General features: G+C 41.7%; 1 protein-coding gene and 1 long non-coding RNA gene across 9 annotated transcripts in view; one reads left to right on the forward strand and one right to left on the reverse strand.

The window, feature by feature from the left end:
- Positions 1 to 15,334, forward strand: part of LOC128071612 (uncharacterized) — a 679,004-nt gene that overhangs the window by 333,973 nt on the left and 329,697 nt on the right. The gene's annotated exons all lie outside the window — the stretch shown is intronic.
- The window catches only part of FARP1 (FERM, ARH/RhoGEF and pleckstrin domain protein 1), a 202,393-nt gene that overhangs the window by 154,717 nt on the left and 32,342 nt on the right, over positions 1 to 15,334 (reverse strand). For 7 of the 8 annotated variants that reach the window (XM_052705860.1, XM_052705858.1, XM_052705857.1 and 4 more), the window contains one exon: positions 7,378 to 7,573. In XM_052705860.1, coding sequence (XP_052561820.1) covers positions 7,378 to 7,548 — 171 coding nt within the window. In that variant the 5' untranslated portion in view covers positions 7,549 to 7,573. Of the gene's footprint in view, positions 1 to 7,377; positions 7,574 to 12,652; positions 12,750 to 15,334 lie in introns of all 8 variants that reach the window. The other variant, XM_052705856.1, reaches the window with a different exon arrangement.

Genomic DNA, 15,334 nt, shown 5'->3' on the forward strand with positions numbered 1-15,334 from the left:
TCAACAGCCTGTGTTATCATCAGGCAAAAATTGTTAGCATGTGACAATATCCAACAGATAATGCATTAAAAAGGAAAGAATGGACAATTTATAAAATTTTGCTACTATTTTATTCTGCATTGCTCAAGCCTTTGTTTATACAAACTGCTTTCCACTCTGTTCAAAGTAATGGAAGACAGCAACTGAAAAGGAATTCTGTGATAAAAGCACCTTCATCTCTCAAACAGGCGAGAGAATAAGTTACAGGGAGATTTGCTTTTACCTGAAATCCAAGTTATTGAAATTCAGTGCTCTGAATGGCCATTCATCGAGCTGCGTGATATAATCACATACCAGTGATGCTTCACATCTGATCCCAAGTTCCTTGATCTTTTGCTCAAGTTTTAGTGCAAGAGCATAAGCTGGGTGCGCTTTGAAATGCCTGAAGTCTAACATGAGATCGTACTCTTGCAGAGCACCATCCTTACACTGCCATTCCTGAGCTGCAGACAACACGGCTATTTAAACAATCATGCTCAGGGGAGAGGTGGGGAGGAGAGAAGGGGGAAGGCAGCTATTTTCACCCAAAGCTTATCTAGCTCATTTATGATGTCCTTGCAGAGCGTATGGCTAGAAGCAAAGACAACTGTTTTTCATACAAAGCTTAAGGAAAATAACCTAAGCTCGACCACCTTTTCAAGCAAAGAATGGGCTTAAGTAAATTAATGATGGCATGCATTTGCACCACTGCAGCACAGCAGTAATGCATCGTTCCTCCAAAGCATGCTTTGCTTTGCAGCTTCCCTGTTACAACCAGGAGAGAGAAAAGCAGCACTATGGCAGGTATTATGTATCCACCAGCACAGCTGGCCACCTACCAGATACAAAGACTCACCACTTCCCATGGATAGGGGCTAAAAGGAAACAAAGGAAGGTGTGCGACAACTTAGGTGCCTAGATGATAAATGAACATCAAGCTATTGCCCTATGCTCCCCTTACAGGGATATACAAGCAACTCCAGGGAGCAATTAATCTTGTCCTAAAACACGAATCTGAGTCAGGGATGATGAACAGCCTGTTGAAGGTACTATGTTTTCATCCTTAACTAGGAAGCAGTGAGTGATTAGTTGAGAGTCTGACATCAAGTTTTAAAATCTTTAAAGCCAGAACAGACAACTCTCACTCTCAGAGGGGAAGAAGGAAACAAACAGCTCAGCTCCCCTCCTTCTTCTGACCCAGGTTAAAACATCCCTCCCAATACATCTTGAGCAGGAAATCAGAGAATCAGAGAATCACCAATCAACCAAGGTTGAAAAAGACCTCCAAGATCATCCAGTCCAACCGTCCACCTACCACCAGTAATTCCCCACTAAGCCATGCCCCTTAGTACAACATCTAAATGTTTCTTGATCATCTCCAGGGACAGTGACTCCTCCACCTCCCTGGGCAGCCCAGTCCAGCACCTGACCACTCTTTTGGAGATGAAATTTTTCCTAATATCCAACCTGAATCTCCCCTGGTGCAACTTGAGGTCATTCCGTCTAGTTCTATTGCTAGCTATGTGGGAGAAGAGGCCAACCCCTACTCTGCCATAACCTCTCTTCAGGTAATTGTAGAGAGCTATAAGGACTCTGCTGCATCGGTCTCTATACTTCAGTGGCGACCCACTCAGTCTGAAAATGCACTGGATTCGTTAGCAATTATAATTACATTTCCACTCATTGCGTTCATTCTACAGAATACTGTAACAATCAAACCAGCAAACTATGAAAAACAAACATTAAAAAAAAAAACAAACCAAACAAACAAAAAAAAAAAACCAGCATTTTAAAACAGTCTGCTTCTTCAGTTTCATAGAATTTCGCTTCCAAATAATTTTCTGTTTTCAAAAGTACATAAATTATTACCACAGGTAACCAAAAATTCATAGAACCACAGAATCACAAGGTTGGAAAGTACCTCCAAGATCATCTAGTCCAGCTGTCCCCCTATTACCATTGCTACCAAAAGCTTCTAAAATGTATCTCATAGCTCCTCATCCAGACAATCCTCACCTCATTCCTGCCTTTCCTGACATTCTAATCATCTTTTGAGAAAAAAAAAAAATAAAATCAGTTTACTGGGTGTTCCCCAATACTCTTCTGTGAAAAACGTAACTGATGTGTTTCAGAATTAGAAAAAAAAATGCTTTCCTTACAATTTCAGAACATCCAGTGGGGTTGGTGTGACAATCAGTTAATGTTTAAATGCTTGATTTCCACTGCAAATAGTCTGACAGCAATAGCCAAATAATTTCAGTCATGTGAAGAAAAGAAAGTCTCAGGGTGATGAATAACTGACAACTGACCTACTGTTCATTTCCTAAGCTGGAAAAAAATGCAGTTCATATAACAGTTGGAGCTGCCTAAGAAAGCATAAAACACTGTTTCATGTTTCTGCACTGCCTTATTGTCTGACGTCCTTTGGAAATCGTTGTTTTATTCTGAGATACTTTAATGGATATAATATGTGCATTGAGGAGAGGGGTAAATATCTAGGACAGAACAATTAGCACAGCCCATAAATGTTATGGAAAATAACGTATGCATTTATAAAATGTAGCTGAAATTTCTTAATGGAGTAACACGATGTCTGTACAAATTTTAAGACAGCACACGTAATGTTTGTTGTTAAGTATTGAGAGCTTTTAATATGAAGCTTCTCCAGACATACTTACACCAGCCTCAAGTTAGCTGGGAGTACCCTTAATAGAAGGTACTTTCCCCACAAAGGGAATATGAGCCACCTTTATATGGTTGCACAAACAAACAAAACCAACCAACCAAAATCCCCACGCCAGACCACGAGCCTTAAGAAATACAGCCCAAGCAGGATTATGAGGTCTTTTTTTTCTTCAGAAGTCTGAACATGAGGCAACGAAATTCCCTGCCAACGCACATCTGAACTCCAGTGGCAGATAAATACTTGTAGACCAAGACCGTTTGGTCTTTATTCTCAGATCTTCTAAAAGAAGTCTCTCTCTTCTTCTGAGAAAGCAAATAGAAACGAAATGTTTACAGCTGATGTTTACTAAGGATTATACCCTCACCCCGCTTTCTATTAAGAGACTCCTTTCGCTTAATAAACCAGGTGTTAATCCCTCAAAGTGAATGACATTTTCCAAGCCAGCCTATTTCACTAAGCTTGAACACATTCTGAGGAAAAGACAGTTTACATGAGACAGAAAACAGATGTTTAATAAACTGCGGTAATCTGACAGGCAAGCATGTTTGGTCTTTCCAAAAGACAGCCACAACAAGGAAGCAACTATTTTCTTTTAGACACAATAAAGAGGAGTGTGGTTTGCTTGTGATTAAAGAGACCAGAGCTTTACTGAGAAAAGAAGCCTCACCTCCTGTGATATACTTTGATCTCACCTTTGATGCTAAAGGGAAAAAAACAGCTCTGACTTTCTGTTTAGCACCAATAGCATCATTCCAGTCAAATCAGCACCGTTCACTCCCAGACTCTGATACGACCGGTGACAGGCATCACATCAGTCATGGTTAGACCTGGTCTGAGTCACTGACTCCTACAGCAGCTTCACATGAGAATCGGTAACGCCTTCAGCATCACCTGGAAAGGAACAGCACTGATTCTTCCTGCTTAGGAGTAGTTTTCAAGCAGATTCTGTTTATTTTTATTAACGCTTCAGTGCAAGAAATAATATAAATTTCATAGTGGCATAAGCATTAAGCTGTTGGTTTTGGTTTTTTTTCCAGAATGACCTTCAGTAAATACAACCATCAGCTATTTTTGCTGTCTTTTAAAACTTAACTTCTTATTATACAAACTGGTTTGAACCTACAGGAGAGACCAGGTTAAAAAAATATATATATAGGAAAAGACATTATTCTTGCTGTTTTAATAAAATCAACCCCATTCTCTTCAAATTAACTAGATATGAAACTGAACACAATAAAAGCAGAACTGTACATTCCTACATCTCTTGTATGACACAAAACCTGTTTGTTGTGTTTCATAAGCCATACAGTTGAAGTGTTAACCTTTCAAAAAATGCCCTAGATCTACCTAGATATGATTATCATTATGTGTACAAACGTGAACAAATGTTCTTCTTCCTTCACGTTAGTCATTTTGGTGAAAGCTGTTGTCCACTCACATAGTGACAAAAAGGACTGCAATTGCTCATTCCATCAGATGGTCATAACTCAACCAATCATCAGCCGAATTTTGGACCTCTGAGCACCTCCAGTTAACATGCCTAACTAATTTTTTCATTTTTCAGCAAACATAGCCTAATCAGAAGGCACACTTAAAAGCAAAAAAAGAAGAACAGAAAAGAAAAAAGGAACAGAAATTGATTACACATTTGCATGCTGTCCATTCATAGAGCCACCACCGTGGCCAACAGCTCCAAGCACTGTGTGGGCATTAGCCTTGAGCAAGAGGCCTGGTTTTCAGGCACTGACCACCTATTACTGCAGCTGAAGGCAGCTCTTGTCTGAGAGTTCAGGACAGATTTACAGGCCCATACTGATACGTGCTGGACATAGTATAATTAGATAGCACCACAACACAGAAGCTGGTCAACACTTCTCCACAGTGAAGGTGAAACGACAGTAGCTACTTCACTTTTAACCAGCAGCACTGGTGAGAGGCATGGAAGTAGGTCATGCTTTTCTGCTGTTATATACAGAGCAGACAAATCTCAAAGATTTTGCTCTAATAACATAGGTTATTTGCATATGGTGAGAGGAAAAGTATTGCCTAAGTGCAATGGGATTTAATTTTGTCCACTGGAAGATAATTAAAACACATAACCCATAAAACAAGACATGAAAAAGATCACATGGACTAAGACTCTGTTCCAGTTTTAACTAATGGGTAGGCTGATGATACAACAACAGAAATTCTAGGAGTAGCAAGGAAGGAGGACTAGGCAGATGGATAGTCCCAATTATTTTACTTCTGTCTCAGAGGTCAGGAAGGAGAAGCACCACTGCTGGTTTCTATTTTTACAGAGTTCACAAGCAAACAGTAAAGTGGCATAACAAAATTCATACCTTCCTACAAAGTAAAGAGTAAGCAGACACAAAACCAGTCAAAGTTTGCTCTATTTGCTAACAGAGAAAATAACACCCAGCAAAACTCCTGAAGCTGTGAGAAACACAACAGCTGATTGATTTATTCTCATACTGTATTTGGAAGGTTTAGCCAGGAGCTGAAGTTTCAGAAAAAGCAGCTCAGACCCCCAGTAGTGCAAAAAGCAAACAGATGTGCTCAGATATATACGTTTAACATCTCCTGCCACAGCCATACTTGCTGCTCCTAAAATATTCTGTCTCTGAAATGGCATCACTTTCTTTTCTCTCTGTATACTGCACCAATCTGGTAGCAAAAAAAAAGTATGCTTTTTCAACGTGAATAAACAATTTGTATGCATTGGAAAAAAAATCCGCTTCTTTGAGATGGGACTAAAAAATTAATGTCTTTTAGAACAGACTGAAAATCATGTTTATAGTTCCATTTGGCTACGCATAACTTGGAGACAAAAAGCTTCAGGAATCTGCTCCAAATATTCTGTATATTTCATTAGTTCTGATTTTAAAACCCATTGGGCTCTCATTGAATGGACGTAGTTATGAAGTAAATGCCTGAGGAAATATTCACACTGAAGTGATCTGAATGGTTGTTCCAACCTAGGTCTTCCAGAAGCCACTTATGTTTATAAACAGAAAGAAATCTGGGAGTCTTCTAATACTGAAGGTGGAAAAAAATGTTTTCTCAAACTGCTAGAGAAGCAAAGCTAGAGTTACACAGCTGTACTGCAGCCACCTGTTACTCAAGCCTGCTTCTATACAATTTAATGAATGGGATTTGATTTGAAAATAGCTCCTACTAAATGTTTGTTAAAGAGCATTATAAACTTTAATTAATTGTGTTATTTCCCAAGAGTTTTTGAAAGCTTTTAACAGCTAGGAAATAAAATCATCACCTCTCATCTGCCATTTCTGGGAATTTGTACTACATACAACATGCAGCAAAATTCTCATCAGAATCTGGTATTTTAAACTAGAGCTGTATTTTTGAACAGCAGTTTGTACTCCAAAACTACTGATTTTATTCTGCTCACTGTAGATATGCAGCAGGCATTCTGAAGGGTGCAAAACCATATCAAGCTGCTATATAGGGCGATCCTTTCAATTTGTGACAGTGCTGTTTACAAATACGTGTCTGGAGAGTTCTCTTTCTACTGCAAGAAATTCTAAGACTGCCCATGCAGTTCCAGTCAACTCACAAATAGCAGCAGAGAGCAGCCCAAGAGGCACACGCATGTACACACCCACAAAACACCTTACAAACAAGGAAAACTTAATTTTTATGTGGATTTTCCTAATCATAACTCTTTCAACTTTAATACAGGGATAATATTTCACCAGTAAGCGTCAGCAATTTTATACAGCATATGCAGTGACCTCTACACATCTCGCTGGTTACCCCCCATTTCACAAAAGGGAAAACTGAGCCAAAGAAAGCATGGAGGTTACTATGGCAACATAAAACGCACGTAACAAAGGATGAAATTTGAACTCAGGTTTCCAGTTTCCTATTCACTGAATGTCGAGAACTTTGGAACACATACATTCCAGTACTCTTTCATAACATCAGCGGTGTTCAACAGTCTTACCATGTTAAACACCTGAGCGCAGCATGTTAAAGTCATTAATGGTTGCTAACAGATAGCATAAAACATCCCTGTTACTGTGTTACTGTATCAAAATTAATTCAAACTAATTCCTCTGATCACGAACACACACAGAAAAGCAGTAGTAACTGCGCACTTGGCAAGTACAAACCTAGATTAACACCAGCGTGCAGTGACCGCAGAGAGAAACTTTACATGAGGTAGCTTTGATTCTTTCCCAGCCCTCACTGCACATATGAGCACTTGGTGCCTGTATGACTGATAAATTGGTGATAACTTCGATGATTTCAAGTTACCACTGTAAGTAATTGCCAGAGGGCTGGAAAATAAAAGTCATCTAGTGCTATAGTTTATTAGATCAAGAGCACAAGAACAGCAAGGAAATACATCAAGTATTCAGAAAGTAGGGGAAGCCAGTGATGTAATACATGAAGAGAGAAAAAAACCACCAAAAGACAGTCACTTCCTTTGAAGCTGTTCAAGCAGAAACCAAATACTAACTGTAATTTACAATTCACTTAACTGTTTAATGTTATTCTGTTGCATCATCATACACGCCATTTTCTCTGCAACACAAATCCATTAATCAAAAAATTGCAGAGCAGAAATAAAAAGAGAACTGGTTTTAAACCATGTATTTTGAGAAATGTTTCAACAATCCTCAGCCACCCAACCCTCACATCCTTACCGGAACTTCAAAAGTTTCTTGCGTGTCATCCAGCATCTGAATTTTGATGGAGATGAGTTTTCCTGGAGGTGTCAGAGGTGGTTTCTGTCCATGCTCCAAGGTACTGATCCCAGCGTTCTCCTGAGCTCCTAACCGGGATCCTGCTGTTGGCCTCTGCTCCGTTTCACCCATGTTTAGATAGAAATGTTTCTTATATCTGATAAGGGAAGAAAGGCAAAGAAGACTGTGTCACTTGCAAGAAACAGCTGTTGCGTGTACGCATTATGATATATGCACTTAAAACTGATATGCCACCATGCGACCCTTAGCATGAAGCAGTACCGTCCTGAGTATATTTTTATATATCACATAAGGACAGGAAAACCAGGCAAACCTCACACTTTTCAAAATACAGAGGTTGATCACCTGCTAGGGTAAGGAAGACGGTCCAGTTGTGGTACCACAAGACAAGAAAAGAGAAATAGTCCTTCTCTCTTGGAAAACGCAACAAGACCACACTGGAAACAGATACTCTGATACATCCTAGATTGCAAAGAGTTATGCTAACTTTATATAATTGCAAATCAGGCTGTCAGCAGCCAAAGCCAGGGCCTCCCAGAACTGTGTGCAAGATGAGGAGTAGATGAGCAACCCGCTACCTGCTGAGCAGCCTTTCCTCCCAGCCATATCAGCACTTTCTCTTTTACTCCTTCCAGTCTCCCCCAGCCCCTGTGCACTTCCACCTTGCTTGGGGGTCAGTGAAGCAGGAAAAAAGAAAGTGTAAAGATGACCCCAATTATATGGCATCAATATTGTGTTTCCTTCAGGGACTAGCTCTGCTCTAGAATATGAAGCCTAACGCGATTCCAACGGTAGGTCAAGGACTGTGAGAACAGCCCATGGAAGGTTTAGAAAAAGTCAGAGCAATGTCACTAATAGGGAAAAACAAGGTTCCCAGCCTTGCTATTGTTCCTCACAGAGTCCTGTAAGAAGCAAGAGAACCTCAAGGAACGTCCCATGTTAACAGAAGGCTCCACCATTACCAGTTCACCAGCACAGCTCACTGAAAAGGGATGTCTTCTTGGTATCCACAGAAAGAAACCTCAGGAACTGGCTTGCTAATTTTGTTTCCATGCAGCTTTTGCACTACATTATGCAGTGCATCTCTGCCAAATAAATATTCTATCCTAGAAAGGGAGCCAAGCTCCAACAATGATTCAGCATGATTTTTCATTAACTGGCACAGTCTTCAACCTTTTTTTTTTTTTTAATTCAAGGATCATTAGTTTTAGTTGTCAATTCTTGCACATCACACCAGAATTTTATTTCAGTTTTTCCCCTGTCATCAGACATTCTGGCCAGGTTTCTGATGCAACCTGCTGCTACTGTCTATTTGTCTTTCTCAGTAATTACATTTCCATTCCCCGTGATTTTTATGTGCTGATCAATGACCATTAAAAAAAAAAAAACAACAACATACAGAGCACACACAAAGGACAGAAACATAACTTTCTAGTCAAACAGAGGCACAAGGAAAGTACTGCCATTCACAGCCTGATTTTACTCTGAGGTTAAGATTATTGAGAAGCCTATGGCAAAAAAAAGCACAATATTGTCTTACGTACTGAAATGTCTCACCAGTTTTACAGTATACTATAAAGAACAGTGGTATAAAGTGCCACGTAATAAGACACCATAAGGAGGGAATAAAAACAAGCCTGTCTTTAGCAGGATATACTATTTACTGCACATCACTCTTCCACTTCCTGACTAATCTGTTCCCACAGACTTCATCCAGCAAGGAGCTGGGGGTAAAAGTTTTTTAAACAGTGCTTTGATTAACAGAGAAGAAGAAATGCATTAGCTGAGAAGGCAGGGAATGAAAAATTAGGGACCACACACCTCTCCGTCTCAACTCGACAGGCACAAGTAAAGGAGAACCAAAAGCCAGCAGGAAACATAGAAACTTGCTCACAGGACAACACAGTCAGTTCATCTGAGTGCCACAAACCGGTGACTTCTACAACCAGACAGCAATACTACTGCAAGCCAAATAGCAATGAAGCAAATGCAATTCAATTTTCATCAACTGGCACTGTGCTGTAAAACACAAACTGAATCGATTCAATTGATTCTATTCTTTAAAATTAATTAAATTAAAACCTTTTATGAGTCAAGAGGCGTCAACAAGAAAGCTGCAGTTGGAGGCAGAAATTGCAGGAAGACAAAAGACAAAGCTGCAGACCAATACTCCATGTATACTTATAAGTAAATCTGACTTGCCTGCATCTAAGTACACAGGAAAGTTTAAGCACACACAGTGTCTGAAAATGTCACTAGACACAAAGATACTGTTCTACAGCCTTGTTAATTCAAAAGCTGTTTTAGGAATTCTCCTGAAGTCACCGTATGCCATATACACCACCAGTACTGAAGAAAGGACTTCCACAATGGCTGTGTTATTACATCAGTCTTTGGCTGGTTATATTTCATACAAAGGAAATCTGTTCTATTTATCAAATCCAAAATGGAGGAATCAATCCACTGCAATTCAAGTGATACCATTAAATAATCAACATCAGGAAATACTCTGGAGCTCACACCTTTCTGTAAATGTTCCTCTGTCTGGATGATCCAGTGGCCCACACACGTTCAGAATGGCAAATAGACTTGATGAAATATGGAAAAAGGATCCAAGATTAGGAGCCAAAAGAAACATGAAGGAAAAGTGTAAGCCAAACCACTTCACATACATAGCTTAGATGGCTTTTATTATTACTATTAGCAGTTCACAATATAGTAACTCATATAATATAAGAGGGCTGCTCTAAGTCATGCCTCCCATTTTAACATGTTGGCCCATAACATCAGAGATGGATGGTGGTGGTAATACAGCAGATGCTGAACCTTCCCACCAGTATCCCATTACACACTGTTGCTGTGTGACAGATGGCGGCAGAGGGGCAGTCCGACAGAACGGCGTCTGACATGGAAGAGTGTATGAAGCAAAAGGATGTCACTGAATTCCACCATGTGGAAAAAACAGCATCTATTGGCACTCATAGACACTTGCTGAACATCATGGAGACCAAGTAGTGGGTGTGAGCACAGTGAAGTGGGTGGCGCATTTCAGCAGTGGCAACAGTGACATGAAAGACAAGCCACGTTCTGGGCAGCCACGCACAGCTGTCATAGCACAGAATGAAGAGTGACTCAAGTAGCTTATCTACATCATTTGGCTAATACTGGTCACTATATTGAAAAAATAGTGTTTTGTAGCTCCAACATGTTACTGTGCACTTTATAACTCTTGCAGTTTCCATGAAAATAAATAGGAGGCATTACTTTTAGAGCAACTTCTGAAAGTTGCAGCCATTCAGTTACATATGCACACTTCACTCTGGAAGAAAAAATCATTAAGTATGAGCCATCACGATCATAAGCATCTGCTACTTGCAAACTAGAAGCAGACCTTTTCCCTTTTTCAGTCTCTGCCTCACGTACACACACATGTAAATATCAGCATGCTGCAGTGGACATTATTAAAGTTTTCACAGAATCACAGAATGGCCATGGTTGGAAGGGACCTCAAGGATCATGAATCTCCAACCCCCCTGCCACATGCAGGGCCACCAGCCTCCCCATTTAATACTAGACCAGGCTGCCCAGGGCCCCATCCAACCTGGTCTTGAACACCTCCAGGGACGGGGCATCCACAGCCTCTCTGGGCAGCCTGTTCCAGCACCTCACCACTCTCTCTGGAAAGAACTTCCCCCTGACATCCAACATAAATCTTCCCTCCCTCAACTTAAAACCATTTCCCCTTGTCCTGCAGTTATCTACCCTTTCAGAGAGCTAATGTATGATGCTAGTCTCACTCATTACGGCACTTTCAACTCTGATTCAATATGTTTATTATGCCTTTATATAAAATGGGCCTTAAAGATGGCAATTACCCACTCTAAAATAATACAGCATATTGCCAGGCTGCATACTTCTCTCTAAATCACTTTGATCTAGATGACCAAGAAGGTTACAGAACGCAACAGAACAGCAGTGAGCAAATATTAAGCAAGTACAAGGGGATTAGGCTACCTAACGTCTGTCATAATGAGAAGGATCAAATCTGGACACTGGATGGGGAATTTTAAAGACACTCTCAACCTCCTCAGACCCTTCACTGAGCCAATGAACCTTAATAATCCAAAAGAAAATAATTTAGTGTTTTGTTCTTTGCTGGGTTAACAAATTAAATTGGCTCCTGGCACACCGGCTAACCTAAAGCCAGGGTGAGCTGAGCACAGCCTGCAGTTCTTGCAGCTCTGGGCAAGCCGCTAGCTCAACTCAATCAACCCCACATAAGGCTCCCCACAGCACCAGGAGGGTAGCCACTACAGAAAACGACATGTGTCACCAGGTAAATTAGTAAACGTGTTTTTGTCCTGAGCACATGTTAACAATCCATTTACACAGACACTACATGTTCAGACAAAAACGTCAAGTTCTGCGTGTACACTTCTGCAGTAGCTGGACAGAGGCCAAGACAGGCCTTAGCACAGCACCACTCACGTTGTCAGTGCTCAAACCCAGGCCCCATCAGGTGCATTTTATAGCACTTGGAAACTTCATTTGACCTGAACCTTTCATGTATTTTACTTTGTCAGAGGGAAACACAATTAAAGTGACCTAGCAGTAGCCTAAAAGAACCTAGGAGTAGGAGCAACACCTTTTTTGCTTTGGTGGGGAGAACTAAAGGTAAAAAAAAAAAAAGGAAATACTGAGGAAAAAAGATGAAATAAGACAGTATTTGAAACACCAGCCTGTTGGAATACATGCTCATCATTAATGCCCATTAATCACTCAGCTTTCCTAGGAGACAAGGTTTAGATGCTTGAGGCAAGCAGTTCATGAAGCTGAAGGCTCCTCCTGCTGAGGCAGCACGTCACTGAGAACAGAGGCCTTTCCCACTTCTGTTTAAGCACACTTTCGAAGCACAGACGGAAACACATGGTACATTGTTCATCTCTTAAAGGTGGGGGGAACGGCTGCAGTGGAGTGGCAAGGCCATCCTTACAGCTCGTGGAGCAAAGCAGCCCCAAGGCTGGGGCTGCAGTCCAGGCCTTTCTGCTGCTGGCCTAACCCTGTATCCCATATCACACAGCAACCAGACAGCTGAAAGAGATCTGAAAGAGAATGTAGTCGATATGACACCAGATGAAACGACTCAAACCATCTCAATGACTTACAAACCAACAGAAGAACTATGGCAGCACTGGAAGACTAACAAATAACAAACCTTCCAAGGGATAATGAATGTGGAGCAGCAATCCAGGAAGACTATCAGCAAGTGCTTGTCACGCTCAGCCTCTTGTAAAACCTCTGCAAAGGCTCAGCTGCAGAGAGAATTACAAGGAATACCAGCTTGAAAACACTCCTGAAAAGAGTACTCTTCTTCAGTTCTAAGCACCTCTGTATTTGCAGAAAAACACAGAACTCGACAAACTGGAGTAGGTTTAAAAAAAATCATAATAAATAAGCTATGAGGAAAGAAAGGATGCCTGGCACAGATGGAACACAAAGAGCTCAAAGAGAAAAGTTGTGGCAAATCTGTGAGGCAGAAGACGCCACCATCTCCAAGGTCCATACAGAGCTGCACCAGACATTGATGCTCCTGCAGCAGAGGCAGCAGGATGTGTCGGTGCCTGTGCCACTCCACTGCACAGAGGTCAAGACATCAGCCATGAGACCCCTTCATATGATGCGCTGATTCTTTGCATCTCCTTTTTCTGCTTTCCCCTTGGACATCGCTAAAGTAGGCATAAATGTATGGCCCTGCCAAAAGCAAGTCACAGATCTGTGCTGTCCACAGTAAGGGAAAATTCTGTACAGTCATGACAAACTGTTAATAAAGCCACATTTTCATTAATATACCAGAATGACTATAATCATGACATGGGAAAGCAAGTTGCTTGAAGTCATATGGAAAAAAATAATAACGAAATAAAATATCATGCGAAGAGGAAGACAAAAACCAAATTTAGTCTGAAGTCTGAAGCAATGAGGAACAGACACAGGGCCAACATGGCTCAGCTATTAACCTTCTGTGAAATGTGAAGATGACCCAAGGGCTGGAGCACAAAGACAGGCTGAAGGAACTCTGGCAAGGGGACTGGAACTTGGTCATCCTTGGGGTCCCTTCCAAGTCAAGCCACTCTATGATGAAATGTTATCCCAATTTCTCTCCGCAATGCCATAGCAGATTCATATCAAGCAAATATAATGACAAAAATACTAAGCTATTAAACTAAGCAACATTATTATTATTCCATCTGCAAAATCTACAGTTCTGAAATAATGATGAACCAATGCAAAACAAATAAACCACCTTCAACTCTTGCTCCAAAATAAGAACAGCTGAGAGTTTGTGCATACCATGAGTACTAATCATAGAATCACTCAAGTTGGAATAGACCTTAAAGATCATTGAGTCCAACCATGACCTAACCATAGTACCCCAACTCTAACAACCCTCTGCTACATCATGTCCCTGAGCACCACATCCAAATGGTTTTTAAACACAAGGATGGTGACTCAACCACCTCCCTAATGATGAAAGGCGGCCAATAAGTTAAAACTGCAGACTGAAAACTAGCTACAGGGCAGTGGTCAGTGGCACGAAGCCTGGCTGGAGCCCAGTAATGAGCAAAGTACTCCAGGGGTCAGTCCTGGGCCTGTCCTGCTTAACATTAAAAGTCATTAAAGGTCATGACAGTGGGGTAGAGCGCACCCTCAGTAAACTCATGGATGACAATTGGTGGGAATGGCTGACTCACCAGAGGGCCACACTGCCACTCAGGGGGTCAATGACAAGCTGGGGAGGTGGGCTAACAAGGAACCTCATGGAGTTCAATAAGGAGAAGTGCAGTCTTGCACTGGGGGAAAAACAGCCAACTGCAGGTACCACTATGTGCTCAGTTCCACCGAACCGCAAAGCAGCTCTGCAGAAAATGATCTAGAATCTCCTGGTGGACACCAAGTCGGATGCGAGTCAGTAATGTGCATTTGCTGCGAGGAGGGCTAACAATATTCTTGGCTGCATTAGGCAAAGTATCACCAGAAGGTCAAGAGAGGTGATCCTTCCGCTGAAGTCAGCGTTGGGGAAGCTGCGCTTAGAATACTGTGTCCAGTTCTGGGGAACTCAGTACAAAAGAAATACGGGCATAGTGGAGAGAGTCCAATGTCAGGCCACAGGGATGATTAAGAAACTGGAGCATCCTCCCTGTGAGGAAAGGCTGAGAGGGCTAGGGACTGTTTAGCCTAAAGAAGAGGCTCACAAGTATCTTACCAATGCCTATAAACACCTGAAAGGAGGATGCAAAGCAAACAGAGCCTGGCTCTCTGCAGTGGTGCCCCATGCCAGACCAAAAAGCCATGGGCACAAACTGTATCCCAGGAGGCTCCCCCTGAACACCAGGAGCAGTGCTGCGCTGTGCGGGTGCCAGAGCACTGGCAGCACTGGCACAGGCTGCCCAGAGGCTGTGGGGTCTCCTCCCTGCAGCTCTCCAGAACCGCCTGGCCGTGGGCCTGGGCACCCTGCTCTGGGTGGTGCTGCTGGAGCAGGGGCTGGGACACAGGGATACAGAGGGACACACAGGGCCCTGCCTGCCTCAGCCAGACTGGGGTTCTGTAGCAGTCACAACGCTCATGGCTGGCCATCGCAGCATAAAGCAGTGAATTTAACACGTGCCAGAAAGCAGCAACTGTATCAGCTATGTTCCAAGCAAAAAACAACCACCGAAATTTGGTTATTGAGCAAGAGTTTCCAGTCTTCACAGAATACATCTGTGTTGGAATACCTGGACATGATATATTTATCCTCTTTAGAAATACAGAACAAATTCAGTAGGAAGGAGAAGTATATAGAACTGAAGAGAGGATTTTTTTAGAAGCTTTGAAGTCATCGTATCATGAATCTTTA

This window comes from Tympanuchus pallidicinctus, unplaced genomic scaffold (genome assembly GCF_026119805.1).
Source record: "Tympanuchus pallidicinctus isolate F22 unplaced genomic scaffold, pur_lepc_1.0 scaffold6, whole genome shotgun sequence".
In the NCBI taxonomy this organism is placed as follows: domain Eukaryota; kingdom Metazoa; phylum Chordata; class Aves; order Galliformes; family Phasianidae; genus Tympanuchus; species Tympanuchus pallidicinctus.